At 56.3% G+C, this 20,283-nt stretch overlaps 1 protein-coding gene and 1 long non-coding RNA gene across 8 annotated transcripts; one reads left to right on the forward strand and one right to left on the reverse strand.

Annotated features, from left to right (window-relative positions):
• The first annotated feature begins 94 nt into the window (after positions 1 to 94).
• On the forward strand, positions 95 to 19,633 carry HSF1 (heat shock transcription factor 1). 7 transcript variants are annotated; one of them, XM_027132240.1, is made up of 14 exons: positions 114 to 397; positions 14,290 to 14,398; positions 14,705 to 14,841; positions 15,044 to 15,201; positions 16,487 to 16,562; positions 16,631 to 16,692; positions 16,781 to 16,877; positions 16,957 to 17,093; positions 17,174 to 17,443; positions 17,798 to 17,881; positions 18,621 to 18,726; positions 18,809 to 18,874; positions 18,977 to 19,022; positions 19,103 to 19,633. In XM_027132240.1, the coding sequence occupies exons 1-14, from the start codon at positions 281 to 283 to the stop codon at positions 19,306 to 19,308; spliced, it is 1,671 nt and encodes a 556-aa protein (XP_026988041.1). In that variant the 5' UTR covers positions 114 to 280; the 3' UTR covers positions 19,309 to 19,633. The 7 variants fall into 7 exon arrangements, with proteins under 7 accessions (XP_026988044.1, XP_026988041.1, XP_026988040.1 ...); XM_027132239.1 differs by having other exon boundaries at positions 115 to 397; positions 18,953 to 19,022; XM_027132241.1 differs by having other exon boundaries at positions 116 to 397; positions 15,077 to 15,201; positions 18,953 to 19,022.
• Positions 3,844 to 5,763, reverse strand: LOC113633780 (uncharacterized). Its single transcript, XR_003438329.1, has 3 exons — positions 5,163 to 5,763; positions 4,983 to 5,071; positions 3,844 to 4,447 (listed from the first exon to the last, which is right to left on the reverse strand). It is a non-coding gene; the product is annotated as an uncharacterized LOC113633780 (long non-coding RNA).
• Positions 19,634 to 20,283: the final 650 nt, after the last annotated feature.

Raw genomic sequence — 20,283 nt, forward strand, 5'->3', positions numbered from 1 at the left:
CGACCGCGTGGGCCTGGGGGCGGGGCCCTCAGGGTCAGAGGGCGCAGGGCGAGCCCTGGGTGGGGCGGGGCCGGCGTGCGCGCGCCGTGGGGACGCGGGCGGGCGGCGCCGGCGGGAGCGCGCCCGTCGCAAGATGGCGGCGGCCATGCTAGGGTTCGGGGCCGTGTGTGCGCAGCGAGCGGCGGCGGCGCGGCCCGAGCGGGAGGCGCGGCGGCGGCGCTAGCCCGGCCCTCAGCCCCTCCTCGCGATCGCTACCTCCGTTTCTCCCGCCTCGCCCGCTATGGATCTGCCCGTGGGCCCGGGCGCGGCGGGGCCCAGCAACGTCCCGGCCTTCCTGACCAAGCTGTGGACCCTCGTGAGCGACCCGGACACGGACGCGCTTATCTGCTGGAGCCCGGTGAGGGGCTGGGCGCGCCGGCCCGGGGCTTTTGGGGGCGGGCAGCAGGGCGTCGGGAAAGAGCGTCCGAGGCCGCCCCTCGTCGCTCCTGCCGCGCGCTCCCCTGGGCTGGGCAGGAGGGGCCTCTCCTCCTCGGTCTCGCGCCGACTATGTGCGGGACAACTGCGGAAGCGCGTCTGGCCTTAGGGCAGCGCCCAGTTTCGCTGGCGAGCGTTGTGCCCAGGTGGCCCCCGTAGCTTCTTAGATGAGTTACCGGGGTGGTGGGGTCGGCAGCCTTTGGGAAGAAATCAGGGCTTGACGCAGGAATTGGAGGGCGTTACTCTAGTGGAAAAGGAAAAGGAGCGAAAACAGAAAGCAAAACGTCATAAAGTTCCAGTGGGTCTCGAGCCCGTGTCCGGAGACCAGAGCCGGGTTTCCCAAGAGCGACTTTGTTTTTCATTCCTCTCGGGACGTCTTCGTTCGCGTCCCTGCCTCCAGTTGCCTGGCAGCAGGCTCGTTTCCGTGGTCTGACCCTGCAGACCGGACAATTCAGGCTTGCAGAGGTACAGCAAAGACTGTCTGGAGTTGTGGCCGAGAATCTGCCGTTCACGTCCGGGCTGTGACGTCGTGTCCGGGGGAGGCCGGAGCCATAGCTCAGGGCCGGCAGATGGGTGGCCTAGGCCGCCCTGGGCTGCGGAGCCTCTGGGCGCCTTCAGACATGCTTGCTCTCCTGAGGGTCCAGACGCTGGCTTTCTCAGACTCTCCTAAGTACTTGTCTTTCATAGTCTTAAGCCCTTAGGAAGGAAGCAGTCAGGGCTGAAGTGAGCCCAGAACTGGAGGCTGGGTCCTCGTTCCTGGGTTGTCTGCTGAAGCTCTGCCTCAAGAGGGGGAGAGGGAGTAAAGAGACTAGAAATCCTGCCGCGTCCTTGTGGGGGACACTTCGTGTTGGTCCAAGTAGCACATCCATGTGGCACTCTGCATTCCCACTGCTTGTCTCTGTGATGGTGGGCAGCATTCCCAGAGAGGGGGCCGTGCTTTCCTAAAGCTTGTCCTGTTACCACCATCCCTTCGTTGCAGGCCTTGAACTTTGCAGACCCGAGGAAATGACCCCATGTTTCTGTCATCCTTCCTTCTTCCTCTTTCCCCTTTCCCTTAACTCCCGGGCAGCACTCTTACCCGGTTTGGGGAGGGGCATCAGAGATCTTTTGGGATGTTCCGAGCTTAGTCCTACTGGGGTGATTGCCCCACCTTTTGACCTGCTCACTGCTTCTGCTTAAAGATCGTGAGGCAGCGGGCGAAGCCGCACCAGCAAGTTCTCCAAGTCCCACTGCCTGTGCTCTGGGCAAGGCCTTGGAGCAGGAAAGCGGGAACCAGCAAGCCTGAGACAGCCTCGTTCACAGTGGCTGCGCCACCCGCCGGCCCTGCTGGCACTTCCTCCCCGGGGGTAGAGGGGTGCTGACTGGAGCCTGTGCATTTGAGCCCCCCTGGTCTGTCCACAGGCCGAGCAGGGTGTGCTTGGTGCAGGACGCAGCGGGCGGGCTGGCTCTGCCAGGCAGGACAGAAACGGAGCCCTTTTCTGGGTTGGGCACGGTCTGCAGAGCTGCCCAGCCCCGAAAAAGGAGACAGCCTCCTGCCTAAGGCCTCAGTGATGCACACACAAGCCCCGGGCCTCTGTCAAAAAGTCCTCATGGAGACTTCTGCAGACTTGCAGCCCAAAGTCCAGCTTCCAGAGACCTTGGAAGGTTCTGGCATCTGTGCTCTCGGTGCCTTCCCCCTTGTGCTGGAAGTTTTCTCCCCATTCTGCCGAGGACTCTCCCTGCGTTTGACCCAGGGGACCAGGGAAAGGCGGTGGTGGGGTGGCTGACCCTCAAGGCTGATAATGTGGGGGGGTGGCTTCCGGCCCCAGAAACTCTGGCCGGGGGGCCAGTCCGGCAGTGTTGTGCGGCCTCTGCACAGCCCAGCGGACGGCCAGCACGTCGCTGCCCAGAGAGTCGTGTTGGCTCCCCCCCTTCCAGACCCCCTGCCAGTTACCAATGCGCTTGGTGTGGGGCCACTGCTGAATAGGCCGGGGCTGCCCTGCAGGACCCGAGGCCCCACCGCCCTCGGGAGGGAAGCTGGCGAATGCAGCGGCTCTCCTGACCCGACTCCCACGGGACAGGGACGGGGGGAGGGAGCGCGCAGGGGAAGGAGGCTCTCCTGACCCCACTCCCACGGGACAGGGACGGGGGGAGGGAGCGCGCAGGGGAAGGAGGCTCTGCTTTTAGGCTGCAGGCACCTCGAGGCCCTAAGAGCGAGGGCCTCTTTCGCCTAGGGTGGCCCATGTGAGCACGGGCAGTCAGAGGGTCAGAGGGTCACACTGGAGGGGCTGGCTGGAGAGCAGTCGCTGCAGTCAGGTCGCCAGCTCCCTGTGAGACCGACCCTTCGAGGAGGGTCCTGGTCACACCTGGCCACTCCGAGCTGGCCAAGGACCGTTTTCGGGGCTCCCACGACAGGTAGGGCTGCTCCTCCACCTGGCCTGGGAGCCAGGTGGGCCCCAGCAGGCCCTCCGCCCCGCCCTCGGGGATGGGCAGTGGCCCCGAAAGGCCCGAGGCACACCTGGTGCAGGCTGTGAGGGGCGCTGGGGGCCTGGAGGCTCCCGGTGCCCCCTGCACCTGCCAAACAGGACACGGCTGTCCCTATCCAGTCCCTCTGCGCAGCGGGAGGCCCAGCCCCTCGGGTATCGGTTCCCCTCCTTCCACAGCCCCACGTGGAGGTGACAGCCGGCCTTTTAGAGACACGGGAACTGAGTCCCAGAGACATCAGGAAACAGACAAAGAGCTGGGGGACTGCTGAGCAGGACCCGAAGTCCACGGTCTCTCGCTCACCTCTGGAGCCAGAGGCGTCCAGCTCTGGCTCACGCCTGCCCTCGCCATGCTCCGCGTCTCCCGGGTAGAGGGCAACGCGAGGCCTCCACCTGTGGGGTCCGGGCTCCGGCTCCACCCCACCTGCTTGCTTTCTTTTTCTTTTCTTTTTTTTTTAAATAAATATATTTATTTATTTTTGGCTGCCTTGGGTCTTCGTTGCTGTGTGCGGGCTTTCTCTAGTTGTGGCGAGCGGGGGCTACTCTGTTGCGGTGCACGGGCTTCTCATTGTCGTGGCTTCTCTTGTTAGGGAGCATAGGCTCTAGGCACATGGGCTCAGTAGTTGTGGCTCGCGGGCTCTAGAGCGCAGGCTCAGTAGTTGTGGTGCACGGGTTTAGTTGCTCCGCGGCATGTGGGATCTTCCCGGACCAGGGCTCGAATCTGTGTCCCCTGCATTGGCAGGCGGATTCTTAACCACTGCATCACCAGGGAAGTCCCTACCTGCTTTCTTAGCTTGACCCCAGCCACACTCGGACTAACCAGTACTTGGTGCTCATAGAACTGTAGTTTGTATTTTTACACTAGAGTCCCCCCCCTTCCCCTTCCGTAGAGATATATAGGTAAATGTATAGATGGATGGATGGATGGACGAGACGGGCAGAGATCTATAAACGGCAGGCTATGTGTGTGGCCTCCTGTCTCTTTCCTCCCTCCACGGTCCTGGGGTGGGCGGGGGGGGTGAGGAGGGGCACAGGGGTCTCAGAAGGGGCTGGAGGGAGGGTAGATGGGCACAGCACACCTGAGCCTGAGCCTGCCTGGCTCCACTGGGCCGTGTGTGCTCAGAATTCTTTATTAAAGGACCAGGGAGTGGTCAGCAGGGTCCTTAGGACCCACCCTGGAATGAGTGGTCAGCTCCCATCAGATATCACGGGAGCCGGGTGAAGACCCCAGAGCCTGCACCTTTGGCTGCAGGGTTTCCTTGAGATCTGCAGGGCTCGCAGGGGCTGGCTTTGCAGGCTGTGGAAGGAGGGAGGCCGGCTCCCTGAATGTTTCCCGATCTTGGAGGCGCTGGCAGCTGCCCCACAGTCTCCTCCCACTGGGAGGGCGCCGGCAGTTACTGAGTCAGCAGTCACCCGTGTGCAGATGTTCAGCTGGGCCTGGAGACCCGAGCATGGGGCCAGCGGCTGGACATGAGCGGGGATGCTTTGGTCATGGGGCCTGTGCTGCGACCCTGAGCAGAAATAAGAAAATGACATGAGGACAGTGCAGATGGTCCTATCCTCAGTTGAGGACAAGACAAAGGCCGGGGAGGGGACCGAAAGCGAGCTCCCCTCTGCACCCCGCCTTGTGCCTCCCGTGTCCTCCCGCCAGGCTGCGTTTCTCTGCTGCTGCGTCCACGCGGCTCTAGTGCTCACACTGCACGTGGGTGCCAGCTACACGCCCACTGCTCCCGGAGCACATCACACACACCAGTCTCTTTGGCTGGGGGACTAAAACGGGCCTTTTTTTCTGGGAATATACTTGAGAAGTACCGGTAGGCCTCTCATGGAATTACCGTGGATGTTAATCCTGTTGAGTTGTGGGCGCTTTGAGAAAATATTCAAAGACAGAGATCCTCCCTCTGTAAAAATGTACTTACATGCAAAACTTTGTATACGTTTCAGGTTGTTCACAGTTGTGTAGGAAATAGGGCCACAGACTCTGAATTTACAGTAAGACTTGATATTTACTAAGAACTGCATCGCAGGGGCAAGGGCATTGCTCACCAGCCAGCAGCTGGGCAACAGCTTCTCCCTGGTCCTGCCGTATTTCCCGTCACTGGTTTCCGTTATATCCAAGGGTAAGCCAGGACTTCCTGCAAGAATTGCACGTGGTCAGCAGAGGAGGAGGAGGCATCGGGCTCTGCGATGGACTCACCAGAAGGCCCTCTCAAACTTCTAACACACCTTAAGGTCAGGCTGGCAGGACACATTCAACATGGACTCAACCCACCAGCAGTGTTCAGGATTGTTAAACAGGAAGGACAGGTGAGCCCTCCAGGTGCCTAGGCTTTCTATCTGGAAGCAGTGTTCAGACTCTGAGAGCCCGGCCTTTGGAGAAACTGAGACAGCCAGAATTTGCAAGGCCTGGTACCAGAGAGGAGGAGCTGCACGTGAGCCCCTGAGGATCTTGGTCGAGTGCTGCTTTGCGCATCCGTGTGGGGAGCCTGGGAAGCCACCCCAGAACTTCCAGGGAAAGAACAGCCGCTGAGGAGCCGCATGGTGAGCGATCACCAGGCTCACCTAGAGCTGCCGAGTCATCTGATTCCTCACAGCCAGAGCGGAGAGGCCGCTCTAACATACAGAGCCTTTCACGGACCTCTGAACAGCCACGCCTTGAAAGTGGGGCTGGATTAGCCCCAGAGAAAAGGCTACCCAAATGCAGTGTGAACGAGCTTAAAAACAAGCCTTAAAAGGATCAGGGCTTCCCTGGTGGCGCAGTGGTTGAGAGTCCGCCTGCCGATGCAGGGGACACGGGTTCGTGCCCCGGTCCGGGAAGATCCCATATGCCGCAGAGCGGCTGGGCCCGTGAGCCATGGCCGCTGAGCCTGCACGTCCGGAGCCTGTGCTCCGCAACGGGAGAGGCCACAGCAGTGAGAGGCCCGCGTACCGCAAAAAAAAAAAAGGATCAGGCTGATCCTTTCCTGCAGAACTGAGGGTGCAGTACTCTTGAAAGGAAGACAACTAAACTCAGACACAATGTAGTAAAATTCTTCGTGTCCAGGATCTAGTCAAAACTAATAGATGATCCACTTGGCATGAGAATGTGACCTGTAACAAAGAAGGGAAGAGTCATGGTAACAGATCCAGGCGTGATGGAAGTGGCGAGCAAGGACATTAAAGGTGTTACTAAGATGCTCTGTTTGCTCAAAGTAGAGAGAAAACGTTAAGACAGAAATGGAAGATATAAAAAGGAAGGAAATTGAACAGAATATCTCTGGAACAAGTGTCCCATGCAGAAGAATTCCACATTATTTCTGTTGACTCCCTTCAAAGAGGTGACACGTAATTCCCACCCTTCAGTGTTGGCTGCACACAGACTTCCTTCTGAGGAGTACAGGAGGGGGTGGAGGCAGAGACTGTACAGTGGAGACGCCTGACAGACAGGCCTCCACCAGCAGTGATGAGTCACGTTGACGGGTGTGCCCTGCCGTGCTGTGATGGGCAGTGCAAGCCACCTCTGTGGTCTTCCTCTCCAAAAACTTACATAACCCCAACTCCTCATGAGGGGAAAACATCAGACGAATCCAAGTTGAGCAACATTCTACACAGAAGCAGCCCCGTCCTCAGAGCTGTCAGGGGCGTCAGGAACCAGGAAAGTCTGAGACTGTCGAGAATGACGTAAGGAGACGTGCATGGAATGGAATGTCTCAGATGATTGTCCTGGAATAGAAAGACCTATCAGGTAAAAACTAAGGAAATCTGAACAAAATGGGGACTTTGGTTAAAAATAAACTATCAATATATTGATTCATTACTTGTGGCATATGCACTAATGCAGGGTGTTAATAATAGGGAAATGGGGCGTGGGATATATGGGAACTCTGTACTGTCTAGCTTTTCTGTAAATCTAACTTTCTAAAGTTTAAAGCTTGTTTTTATAAGTCACTGGAGGGGATTAAACAGCAGATTAGAAACTGCAGAAGAAAAGATCACTGAACACTAGACTAGCAAAAGAAACTATGCCTGGTGATCACAGAGAGGAAAAAAAGACTGAAAAAAGTGAGCAGAGCCTTACGGGGATAATGTCACGTGGTCTGACACACAATTTAAGTTCCAGAGTAAAGGAGGAAGGAGAATTTTAGAAATACTGGTTGAAATTTGCCCCAGCTTTTTTTTTTCTTTGAAAGCTGTAAACCCACAGATCCAAGAATTTCAATGATTCCCAAGGAAGATAAAGCACAAAAATAAAAATGATAACCAATGCACATCACAATCAAATTGCTGAAAACAAGTGGTGAAGAGAAAATCTTAAAAGCAGCCAGACGGAAGAATAGGATAAGAATGAGACTGACTTCCGATCAGAGACAGCATGAGGCCTGGGACTGGAAGGGGCCCTGTAGGTGGAAGTCTGGTCAACACTCAAGACCTAGTGTAACTCACCACATCAACAGAACGGGGAAGAAAAGCCACACGATCTTAACAGAGGCAGAAGAAGCATTTGACAAGATTCAATATGCATTTCATGATAAAAACTCAGCAAGGGACTTCCCTGAGTGGCGCAGTGGTTAAGAATCCACCTGCCAGTGCAGGGGACACGGGTTCCGTCCCTGGTCTGGGAAGATCCCACATGCTGCGGAGCAACTAAACCCATGCACCACAACTGCTGAGCCTGAGCTCTAGAGCCCACAAGCCACAACTACTGAAGCCCGCGCGCCTAGAGCCCGTGCTCCGCAACAAGAGAAGCCACCACAATGAGAAGCCCACGCAGCGCAACGAAGGATAGCCCTCACTCGCCACAACTAGAGAAAGCCTGTGTGCAGCAACGAAGACCCAACGCAGCCAAAAATAAATAAATACATAAAATTTTTTTAAAAGCTCAGCAAACTAGGAAGGGAAATTCATCAATCGCATAAAAAGCTTGTACCCAAAAAACCCTACTGCTAACATTATACTTAATGGTGAAAAACTGAATACTTTCCCCCAAGGCTGGAAAAGAAGGCAAGGATGTCTGCTCTTACTGCTTTTCCTTAATACGTTTGGGATGCCCTGGTCAGGCAATATGGCAAATCCATAAGTAAAAGACATCAAGATGGAGGTGCAAGAACTAAAACTCTATTCGTAGAAAACATTATTGTTTACTTAGCAAATCCCAAAGAACCTACAGAGAAGTTATTAGAACTAATGAATGAGTTTAGTGAGGTCACAGGATTCAAGGCCAATATACAGAAATGGAATATATTTCTATGTACCAGTAACGAGCTGTTGAAAATGGAAATACTTACAGTGCTACAAAAACCACAGAACACTTACTGGTTGTATTATCTGTGGCTGTGTAACTAGTCACCTCCAGACTAACTGCCTAAAACAACAAACCCTTGTTATCTCCCAGTGTCTGAGAGCCGTGAGCTGGCTGCCTCAGGATCTCTTGTGAGGGTGCAATCATCTCAAGACTCAGCTGGGGGGACTTTCCTGGTGGTCCAGCGGTTAAGACTTCGCCTTCCAATGCAGGGGGTGCGGGTTCAATCCCTGGTCGGGGAGCCAACGTCCCACATGCCTCTCAGCCAAAAAACCAAAAGATAAAACAATTAATACTGTAACAAATTCAATAAATACCTTGAAAACGGTCCACATCAAAAAAATCTTAGAAAAAAAATAGACTCAGCTGGGTGCTGGCAGCCTCAGTTCCTCACCCTGTGGACCTCTCCTTAGGGCTGCTTTCAGCATGTCACCTTGCCTCTCCCAGAGCAAGCGATCTGAGAGAGCGGGAGCCCAGGGTGGGCTTGTAATGTGTTCTCAAATACCATCATGTCTGCTGGATGCGGCTGGTCATAGAGAACACTTTTGGTAGATCATGGAAGGGGACAGCACAAGCTGTGAACTCCTGGAGGTGGGGATCCTTGGAGGCCATCTGTAGGCTAGTTATCATGGGGTAGATCTTGCAAAATGTGTATATGTATATATGTATATGTATATACACACACACACACACACACATATATATACGTGTGTGATTTATTCATTGAAAACTGTAAAACATGGCTGAGAAAAAGAGGTAAGTAGATTCCACACAACCCCAGTGAAATCCAAGCAGAAATTTTTGTGTGCACTAACCTTCAGTTTATATGAAAAAGCAAAGGGCAGAGAATAGTCAAACTTTTTTTTTTTTTTTAAGGAGAACAAAGTTGGAAGACTCACACTATCTGATATCAAGACATACTGTAAAGCTATAATAATTAATACTGAGTGATATTGGCATAACTATAAACATACAAATAAGTGGAACAGACTAGAGAGTCCAGAAGTAGGCCCACCCATTCAAGGTTATTTGATTTTTGACGAAGATGCCACTGTAATTCAATGGAGGAAGAACTGTCTTTTCAACAAATGGTGCTGGAATAATTGGACTTCCACAAGCACAAATGTGAGCCTGTCCTGTGCTTAATACTATATACAAAAATTAAACATAGACTGAAATATAAGAGCTAAAACTGTATAACTTCTAGAAGGAAAAAACCGGGACACAAATGTTCGTAGCAGTTAGTTATAATAGCCAAAAACAGGACACAACCCAAATGTCCATTAACTGGTGAGTAGAAGACAAACTGTGGGACATCCCTACAATGGAATACTACTCAGCATTTAAGAGGAACAAACAGCTTACCCTTGCAACACTACGGCTGCATCTCAAAGGCATTATGCTAAGTGAAAGGCTACATACAAACACAAAAGGCTACATACCCTGTGATTCCACTTACATGACATTCCAGAAAAGGCAAAACTATGGGGACAAAAGATCAGTGGTTGCCTGGGGATGAGGGAGGGGGTTGACTGCAAAGGGACATAGGGGTGGTTTGGGGGGTAGATGGAAATGTTCTCTATTCCTCGCTTGTGCGAGTAAACAGCTGTGTGTCAGAAATGGAGAGCTGTTCATTTAAAATGGTAAACTGTATATAGATTATAGCTTCCTTTTCAGAGATACGGAGGTACATCCCAGACGGCCAGCCATGTGGAGACACCCAATCAGTCAGCAAGGGTAGAGCTCAGCAAGCAGTCTGGCCTAGGGTGAGACAGGATGTGCTTGAGGTCGTGTGGGTGAATGGTAGATGCCACGTGGGGAGACTGAGGCACAGTGGCAGCCTGCAGATACCACCATCAAGACTCGCAGGAGTGCAGACTCCAGAGGAGCAGTTTTCTCCCCCATTTCCATCTGACAGGACATCCATCTCCTGTGCCACAGACATTCCCCAGCAGCCCACCAAACTCTTCCTGTCTGAAAATGTGTGAGATCCACGTAAAGCAGTGCTAAAAGGGAAATCAGAATGGCGTCTGAGCTTCCACATTAAAGTAAAAAAGAGCAAAATAAGCCCAAAGCAAGCAGAAGGAAGGAAATAATAAAGACAACAAAAATCAATGAAATTGAAAACAGTAAAACATGATAAATGAATTCAAAAGCTGAATCTTTCAAAAGATTGAGATCGGTAACTTGTGGAATGACTGACAGAAGAAAAAAGGTAAATTACTAATATCAGGAATCACAGAGGATATATCACTACAGACGCCACAGGTGGTAAGAGGATAATAAGGAAGTACTACAAACAACTCTATGCATGTAAAGTTGATAAAATGGACCAATTCCTTGAAAAGCACAAACGGCCAAAACTCACCCAAGGGGAAACATAACTATTAGTGGCCCTGAGTCTATTGGAGAAATAGAATTCCTAGTCATAAACCTTCCTAGAAAGAAGTTTTCAGGCCCAAATGATTAGACAAAAACAGTCCAAGAAAATTACAGGCCAATATCCTTCATAATGTCTTCTATAAAATTTTAGCAAATCAAATTTGGCAGTACATAAAAAGAATAATGTCACAACAAATGGGATTTATCCCAGGAATGCAAGGATGGTTCAAGATTTTTAAATCAATATAATCCACCATGTTAACAATCTAGAGAAGAAAAACCACATGATCATATTATTTGATTCAGAAAAAGCATTTGACAAAATTTGACATTCGTGATATTAAAAAAAAAATTCCTCAGGAAACTAGGAAAACCAGGGCTAGCAGGGACCTTCCTCAGCTTGATACAAAAGGATCTCTAAAAAAAAACAACACACACAAAAAAATCCCACACCTAATATCATACATAATGGTAAGACACTGAATGCTTTGCTCATAAGATCAGAACAAAGCACAAAGTCTGTTTTCACCAGTTCTAGCTAATAGTGTACTGGAAGTCCTACCCAGTACATTAAGACAAGAAAAAGAAATTAAAGGCTAACTGGGGTGAGGGTAATTGAAGCCCCAGTATCCTCAGCCTGCCATGCCTGGGGTAGAGCCTCCATTCTATAGGCGGGGGCAGAATGGGGAAGAGGACCCTCAACCTCTTGGCTGCAATCACCAGGAATTTAGCCTCTTCACCTTCAAGTTGGACAGGATGAGAAATGCTGGTGGCCTGCCCCTCAGCAAGATACAGAAAGCCTTGGTTGTAAACTGAGGGGAGAGGAATCCCCACCTCTAGGCCATAGCCTCCCAGAGTGTCATATCAATCCAGGTGAACTGATGTGAGAAAGAGGGAGTAAGTTACGGCTAAAATGCTACAGACTCACTGTTCCTACTGAGTTTTAGGTTTTCTTGAATAAATGTTTCTTCATTTGTTATATGCCTTTAGGACAATTTCCAGAGACTTTAGATGACTTAAATAAGCTTCGTTTTTTTTCTCCTTGGAGTGGTTCGCTGGATCTCCTTAGCTGCCTTCGCAGACGGAGAAACCTTGCCTTTATCTTTAGAGGATAGTTTTGCTAGATATCGAATTCTTGGCTGACAGGTTTTTTTCTTTCAGCACTTTTGGTATGTCATCCCACTGGCTTCTGGCCTGCATGGTTTCTGATGACAAATTAGCTGTTATTAGGGATTCCTTGTACGTGATGGGTCTATTCTCTCTTAACTGCTTTCAAGATTCTTCCTTGGTCTTTTGCTTTCTTCAGTTTGATTATGGATATCTAGATGTGAATCTCTTTGAGTTTCTCCTTGGAATTTGTTAAGCTTCTTGGATATTTTTCATCAAATTTGGGAAGTTTTCTGCCATTATTTCTTCAGATATTCTTTCTGTCCCTTTCTCTCCTCTCCTTTATGCATATGTTGGTCTTTGGTGGCGTACCACATTGTCTCTGAGGCCTGTTCACTTTCTTCATTCTTTTCTCTTTCTGTCTCTCAGCCTAGGTAATCTCAGTTGAATATCTTCCTTCACGATTCTTTCTTATTCCTGCTTGGATCTGCTCTTGAGCCCTCTAGTGAATTTTAAATCTGAGTTGTTACACTTTGCAACTCCAGGATTTTTTTTTGTTCATATTTATAACTTCTATCTTTATTGTTATTCTTTGTTCTAAGAGATATCATTCTTATGCTTTCCTTTATTTCTTTAGATGCCATTTTGTTTTGTTCTTTGAACATATTTCAAATACCTGATTTTAAAGTCTTTGTCTAGTAAGTCCAACATCTGAGCTTCCTTAGGGACGGTTTCTTTTGGTTGCTTCTGTCCGATGTATGGGTCATACCTTGTTTCTTTGCATGTTTCGTAACTTTTTGTTGAATGTTGGACTGTCCATTAATATAATGTGGCATTTGTTAAACTCAGTATCAGATTTTCTACGCTCGCCAGGATTTGTCGCTGTTTCTTGCTGTTGCTGTTTGTTTGTTTAGTGACTTTTCTGAACTAATTCTGGGCAGTTTGTGTTCTTTGTTATGTGTGGTCACTGAGTTCTCTGCCCAGTTAGCTCATTGGTCAGGGAGTAAAGGGAGCAGGAACGTCCTTCAATGCCTGGAGACAATAACCCTCCCAGCCTCTGCAGCGGACTCTGTATGTGCTGGGCGTGCCTTCACCTCCCAGCCAGGTAGTTGACACCTTGACTTTCTCCTCCACTTCCTGCTTATGCAGAGCCTCAGTCAGCCAGAGGTGAGAGGGCCTTTTCAGGTCTCTCTCAGGTGTGCACAGAGCTCTACATGGGCATGTGACTTCTAGATCCCCTGGAATATTTTGGAGCTTTTCAAAGCTCCTCTTGATATCTCATTCCCCAGCTCTTCCTTTTAAGTTTTCTGGTTAGCTTGTTTTTCCCCGTCTGCTGTCCACTGTCTTAGGCAGGCACAGGTTTCAAAATTGCCTCTAGATGTTTTCAACAAACATCCCTAGGAAAAGGCTTTTTATACTAAGAGAGCTTCCAGTCAAATCAAACAAAAACAGCCTTGCAAGTGGAACCTTCCAGGGAGTTGCCATACAGGCCTTGAAGGAGCCCCAGCCCCATTCTCACCCTGTGGCTGCCAGAATGCTGGTTCCCCCACGATTTCAGCTGTTGGTTTTCACAGCTACGGGAAAGGAGGCGGGAACAGGGCGAGTTTGAGTGCCGCAGCTCACTGATCTTGCTGAGATTCAACCATTTCTTGAATAAACTCTCCCCATGTTGGTGCAGTCCTTTGGATGAGTGTCAGGGTTCTGAAGAAGTTGACTGAACATTTTTTGCTCGTTTTCTTATTGCTTCTTTGGAGGAAGAAAGCTGTAGAGGTCTCTCTTCCACCATTTCTCCTCACCTCACACTTACATCTGTTTATTGTCCCGTCTTTGTCCGTGTTGAGAAGCGTTGCTGCGTCCTGGTCACCGCCACGGGGATCTTCCGGCTCTTCCCTGTCCCTCGTCCCAGGGGAGGACTGCACCCGCTCCCGGGCCCTGCCAGCACAGAGGGCTGCCTTGTCGCCCTTCCAGTAGCTTTTGGACTGAGGGCAGGAAAGAAATGGAAGAGCAGCGTAGCAATTTTTTGGGTTTTTTTTCTTGCGGTACGCGGGCCTCTCACTGCTGTGGCCTCTCCCATTGTGGAGCACAGGCTCCAGACGCGCAGGCTCAGTGGCCATGGCTCACGGGCCCAGCCGCTCCGCGGCGTGTGGGATCTTCCCGGACCGGGGCACGAACCCGCGTCCCCTGCATCAGCAGGTGGACTCTCAACCACTGCGCCACCAGGGAAGCCCAGCGTAGCAGTTTTGTTCATCTCTGTTTTTTGTCTCTGTTGCCAAAAGAAAAACAAAGCTGCGTTTCTGAACGTGACTGTGTTGTTTTCCTCCAGAGTAACAGAAATCAGGTTCCCGTTTTCTTGGCTGCCTCCGTTTGGGGTCTTGGCTGTTCTTAGGGGAAATTTGCTGATTAAAGCTAGCACGAGGCCCCCTGAGGGAGGGGCCTGCCGTGCTCTGAGGTGCTTCCTGAACGGCCCTCTGCAGCCCGGGTGAGCGGGCCTCGGCAAGGGTGCTGGGTCCCAGGGAGACCTCCACCCTGGGTGGGGGCACAGCCCCTGCACGGAGGCGGCTGCGTGACCCCCACGTCTCCTGGCAGAGTGGGAACAGCTTCCACGTGCTGGACCAGGGCCAGTTCGCCAAGGAGGTGCTGCCCAAGTACTTCAAGCACAGCAACATGGCCAGCTTCGTGCGGCAGCTCAACATGTGTGAGTGCGCCGCCCCGGGGCCCCACTCGCTGGCCTGGTGCAGCCCCCAGGCTCTGAGCCCTGGGTAGCCCGGGGGCGTGGCCCGGATCCCGAGCACCTGCAGGGGGAGGGGGTGTCGTGGGGGGTGTGGAGCCTCCCTGAGACCGAGACCACCCAGCCACCTCAGGCAGGGCTCCCAAGAGGGCAGTGCTGGGCATTTCCCCACTTCCCCAGCCTCCCTCGTTCTCCAGCAGGGCGGTGGCCGTGCCGGAGTGAGGGCTGGGTCCCCAGCCCTGAGGCAGCACTGCCCCACCCTGTCGCGCACAGATGGCTTCCGGAAGGTGGTCCACATCGAGCAGGGCGGCCTGGTCAAGCCAGAGAGGGACGACACCGAGTTCCAGCACCCGTGCTTCCTGCGCGGCCAGGAGCAGCTCCTGGAGAACATCAAGAGGAAAGTGACCAGCGTGAGTAGCCCTCCTCCCTCCCCCACGTCCTCGGACTTCCCTCCAGGCCGTCAGCAGGAGCAGCGTCCACCCCCTGTCCTGCTGGCCTGGCTGCACCGAGCCCTCTTCCTGCTGGCAGCCCCTCCTCCGTCAGCCACCACAGCGAAGGCCCCTCCAGACCGGCAGCCCCTTGGCCCTTTCTGCTGTATCCCGCCCCCCCCAGGCCATCTCAGTGACTGCTCCCCTGGGGACCCAGGTGTCCACCCTGAGGAGCGAGGACATAAAGATTCACCAGGACAGTGTCACCAAGCTGCTGACCGACGTGCAGCTGATGAAGGGGAAGCAGGAGAGCATGGACTCCAAGCTGCTGGCCATGAAGCAGTAGGTGCTGGGACCAAGAGGCCTCCTGGGGAGCAAGCAGAGGAGGGGGAGGGGGCGCCAGCGGAGGGTCTCTCCCCCCAGTCCCGCCCCACAGGCTCCAAGACAGACGCTTCAGGCCTTCCACTCTCCAGACAGAGCTAGGTTCAGGCTTGCACAGCCTCCCACCCTGCCAGGTTGAACTCGTTTCCAGAAGGTGGGGTTGGACCCGGTTCCCATGGCAGCAAGCAGAGCTGGGCCCGGAGCAGCGGCCACGCCCTTGGGCTCCTCACGCAGCCCCCGAGCGCGTGCCTGGCATCACTCAGCACGGGTGTCACCTCTCCTCAGGCCTGGGAAGCAGGAAACACTTTGGGTTCTTTCTGGAACCCCTGCCCCTGGGGCATGTGTGGCCATCACAGAACCAGCTCTAGGCTCCCCCGAGCCAGGACCCCTATGGAGGCTGGCTTAGGTCTCCTCCCATGTACTTGGGGCCCTGGGGACCTCAGGAACCCCAGCCCGGGGTGGCTGTCCGTGTCTCGGTGAGGCCTCAAAGCCGCTCAGAGGGCCGGCCGTCATGCCCCCCAGACCATGGAGGATGCTCCTGGGCCCCGACTACTCACATCAGGGCCCAGCAGAAGCCCCTGGCTGGGTGATACCTGGAGATGGAACCAGGTGAACTTGGCCTCTGGGACATGGACACCTCTCAGGGTGAAGCCAGGAGGGTCTCTTGCATGTCAACAGGACATGCTGGGGGCTGAGCAGGGCTGGCCCCCTGGAGTGGCAGACCGTGGGCTGCTCAGGTGGCCCTTTCTGCTCCTCGAGGCCACCTCTGGTCCCCTCAAGGCACGGGACAACCCCCCCACATGCTGCCCTGTGGCCTGAAAGCTGTACTGCCCCCTTCCCCTGGACTCCCCTCCCATTCTCAGCCTCGGTCTAGGGAGAGTCGGCCAAGGGTGGGGGCCGCCCTCAAGGCTCTGCCACCTCGACTGTGACCGAGAAAGCCCCGGGGGTCTCGGCCCAGATCCTGGGGCGCACCAGCGGGCCCTGCCCAGGTCTCCACCACAGCCCCGCTGCCCCCGCAACTGGCACCCCTGCGCATCCTCCCTTCGCAGCGCAACAGCGCGAGGAGGGGCGGGGGCCCTGGCCTGGCCCCCAGACCGTCCCACGGCCTGTGCTCGGGTGGGGTGGGGATGGGCCGGCAGCTGGGCTTGTGACGAGACGCAGTCCCCCACGGCCCTGCTCCTGCCCGGGTGGGGTGGAGTGTCCGTGGGGCTCCCTGCAGCCCCCGACGGCGCCTGGTCTGTTGCAGTGAGAACGAGGCCCTGTGGCGGGAGGTGGCCAGCCTGCGGCAGAAGCACGCCCAACAGCAGAAAGTCGTCAACAAGGTGCGACGCCGGCGGGCGGGGCACGGGGTCCCTGTCTGCAGCCAGGCTGACCACCTCTCCCCTTGCAGCTCATCCAGTTCCTCATCTCGCTGGTGCAGTCGAACCGGATCCTGGGGGTGAAGAGAAAGATGTGAGGCACTAGGCATGCCCACCTCCTGTTGGCTGTGTCCTGGGGGCCGCCGAGGCCGGGGACGCAGCTAACCTGCCTCTCCCCACAGCCCGCTGATGCTGAACGACAGCAGCTCCGCGCATTCCATGCCCAAGTACGGCCGGCAGTTCTCTCTGGAGCGCATCCATGGCCCGGGGCCCTACTCGGTGAGCGGCGGGTGCTGCGCTGGGCGGGGGGTTGAGGCAGCGGCAGGTGCTGCATGTGGTCACCTCCCTCTGGTGGCAGGCTCCGTCCCCGGCCTATAGCGGCTCCAGCCTCTACCCGCCAGACGCTGTTGCCAGCTCCGGACCCATCATCTCCGACATCACCGAGCTGGCCCCCGGCAGCCCCTTGGCCTCCGCAGGCGGGAGCGTAGCTGAGAGGTGGGCCCGGCGCCTTCCCAGCAGGCGGGAGCGGGTGGGGCTGGTGGAGGCGCCTGCTGACACGTGCGCCCCCTGTGCAGGCCCCTGTCCAGCAGCCCCCTGGTTCGAGTCAAGGAGGAGCCCCCCAGCCCACCTCGGAGCCCCCGGGCAGAGGATGCCAGTCCCAGCCAGCCGTCCTCCGTGGTGGAGACGCCCCTGTCCCCGACCGCCCTCATTGATTCCATCCTGCGGGAGAGCGAGCCTGCGCCGGCCGCCTCGGCCCCGGCCCTCGCCGATGCCGGGGGCCGCCCCCCCTCGCCCCGGCCTGCCTCGGCCCCCGAGAAGTGCCTCAGCGTAGCCTGCCTGGACAAGTGAGTGCCGTCCGCTCACCCACCGGCTTCTGGAAGCACGGCCAGGCCTCTGACGAGGGCTGGACACGGGCGGCCGTCAGGCCTGCGGCTTAGGGCTTGCTGGGGATGAGCTCACGGACCTGGCCCTGAGCACAAAGCTCAGGGCTGGGGAGGGAGACAGATGCCAACCAGGTGGTCCCACAGCCCTTCCACTGCAGGAGCCCAGGCGTGTGGCCAGGCCGCCCTCTCGTGCAGCAGGCTGCTGGGTCCCTGTGTCTGTCCTGCTGCCCCAGAGGTGGGCAGGCGAGGGTGGGGCCTGGGGGTCTGCCTGGCCCCCACCTGCAATCCGGGGGCTCTTGTCTTTCTATCTTGCAGTGTGGCTCGCGCTCCACAGATGTCTGGGGTCGCCCGCCTCTTCCCCTGCCCCTCCTCCTCTCTACATGGCCGAGTCCAGCCAGGGTTAGCGCTGTCCCACTGGGGAGGGAGGAGGGCTCTGCCAGAGCTCGGGCCCCTCCCCAGCCGCGGACCAGACCCCAGCCCGGCTGGGAGCACTCAGCCCTGCCTGGTGAATGGGCGCCCCAGGCCCTCTGCGACAGGGACTGGCCCCCCGGGCTCTGGGGCCCCAGCCAGCACCCTGAGTTGCTGACTGACAGAGGGTGGCCCAGGTGTTGTGCTGACTGGCCTCCTCTAAGGAGAGGGCAGGGCCTTTTGGTTCGCAGCCGCCAGGCCTGGTCTTTCCTGGCGGGCACCGGGGGAGAGGCTGGCCCAGCCACCGCCGAGCACGGCTCCTCGCCGCCTCCTGCTGTCTTCCAGTGCAAAGGCCCAATCTTACCGAGCCTGAAGATCTGGGCGCCCACCCCATTCTGAGCACTGAACTCCTCCTTGGCCCTCCTGCCATCTTGGCCCAGCCTAAAGTGCTGCCAGAGGCCTTACGGGGCCTCACGGTGACCGGGGACGGCAGGGCCTGAGCCACTCCCCCGGGGTGGCCAAGGATCCCGGCCCTGTGCACACTGCCCCGCCGGGCCCGGGCTGGCAGCGCAGAGGGGCCCTGCCTTGGAGGGCCTCCCGTGTGCCCGAGCAGGGTGGGTGGTGGCCGAGGGGAGCCCTTCTCTGGCAGGCGGGTGTGAGCGCTGGCAGGAAGGTGCCTGGGTGGGGACGCCCGGGGTGCCGCTTCACCCGATTCCCTCCGTCTGGCCAGGACCGAGCTCAGCGACCACCTGGATGCCATGGACTCCAACCTGGACAACCTGCAGACCATGCTGACAAGCCACGGCTTCAGCGTGGACACCAGCACCCTGCTGGACGTGAGTCCCGGCCCCGCCCCGGCCCGGCCCTGCCCCCCGCCCCGCCCACAGGCACAGCCTGACTGCCCTCCCTTCCCTGCAGTTGTTCAGCCCTTCGGTGACAGTGCCTGACATGAGCCTGCCCGACCTTGACAGCAGCCTGGCCAGCGTGCGTAGAGCATGGGGGTGGCGGGGTGGCGGGGGAGAGGATCCGGGAACCCTCACCACGCTCCCTCCGCCCCAGCAGATCCAGGAGCTCCTCTCTCCCCAGGAGCCCCCCAGGCCTCTTGAAGCAGAGAGCAGCAGCCCTGACTCAGGTGAGCTGAACCTGCCCGCCCCCGCCCCCCCCCCGCGCCCTCGCCCCACGACCTGGCCCGCCCCCCCCCCCCCCCCCCAGGGAAGCAGCTGGTGCACTACACGGCCCAGCCCCTGCTGCTGCTGGACCCTGGCTCCGTGGACGTGGGGGGTGGCGACCTGCCGGTGCTCTTCGAGCTGGGAGACGGCTCCTACTTCTCCGAGGGGGATGACTACACAGACGACCCCACCATCTCCCTGCTGACGGGCTCGGAGCCCCCCAAAGCCAAGGACCCCACTGTCTCCTAGAGGTCCCAGGAGGAGGGCCGGCCTGCGCCCCACACACCCCCACCCCACCCCCACCCCCCAGTGCAGGGCTGGTCTCAGTAGTACCGGGCCGGCTGGGCGGGCATGGCCCCCAGTCAGCACCGAGGGCCCAGCCCCATGAGCAGTTGCCTGCTGGGGCCTTCACGGCCACACTCGGACTGACCGGTACGCGGGTGCTCATAGAATTGTATTTTGGATTTTTACACGAGAGTCCCCCCTTTCCCCTTCTGTAGAGATATACAGGCATATACGTGGACGGACAGACAGACGAGACAGAGATCTATAAACGACGGGCTGTGTGTGTGGCCTCCCTGTCTCTTTCCTCCCGCGGGGGGGCGGGGGGGGGGGGGGGGGGGGGGGTGAGGAGGGACACAGGGGTCTCAGAAGGGGCTGGAGGGAGGGTAGATGGGCACAGCACACCTGATCCTGAGCCTGCCTGGCTCCACTGGGCCATATCCATGCAGAAGTCTTTATTAAAGGACCGGGGAGGGGTCAGAGGGCCCCTAGGAACTCCATTGCCAGGTCTGCACCAGCTGGGACACAGGTGGGTGCACCGTTGTGTATCTGCCCAGCAGAGCCACCTCTGCTCTGCACTCATGTCACGAGGGGCCGGGCTGGCTTTGGCAAAAGGGAGGCGCGGGGTCTGGCAGAGGGAGGCGGTGGGAGCACAGCACCGCCCCTGCGTCAGGCAGCCACTGGTGAGCACGTGCGTGCAGCACGGGGAAGGGGCCAGAGCAGCGCACCCGATGTCCTGCCCCACCCGGCTCACGCGCTGCTCACCATTCTCCCAGCAGCCGCCAGGAGGCAAGGGTCGGGGAGATGCGGCCTGTAACCCCTTGGACTCAAAGGGCACCCCCAGGTGGCCTCCCTCTCCCCAAACCACCACCATGACCCAGAGGAGGCGAGGACCCGGGGCTGAGCAGCTTCTGGTTGGGGCAGGGGCAGCATGGCTCCGAG

This window comes from Aethalodelphis obliquidens, unplaced genomic scaffold (genome assembly GCF_003676395.1).
Source record: "Aethalodelphis obliquidens isolate GAN/ISIS:26980383/991018 unplaced genomic scaffold, ASM367639v1 scaffold41, whole genome shotgun sequence".
In the NCBI taxonomy this organism is placed as follows: Eukaryota; Metazoa; Chordata; class Mammalia; order Artiodactyla; family Delphinidae; genus Aethalodelphis; species Aethalodelphis obliquidens.

Excerpts from the sequence above, each read along its gene's own strand:
- HSF1 (XM_027132239.1), top strand. The coding sequence starts at position 281 with ATGGATCTGCCCGTGGGCCCGGGCGCGGCGGGGCCCAGCAACGTCCCG. Across the intron at positions 398-14,289 it reads CGCTTATCTGCTGGAGCCCG|AGTGGGAACAGCTTCCACGT; the intron begins GTGAGGGGCTGG and ends GTCTCCTGGCAG. Across the intron at positions 17,094-17,173 it reads GGCGGGAGCGTAGCTGAGAG|GCCCCTGTCCAGCAGCCCCC; the intron begins GTGGGCCCGGCG and ends CCCCCTGTGCAG.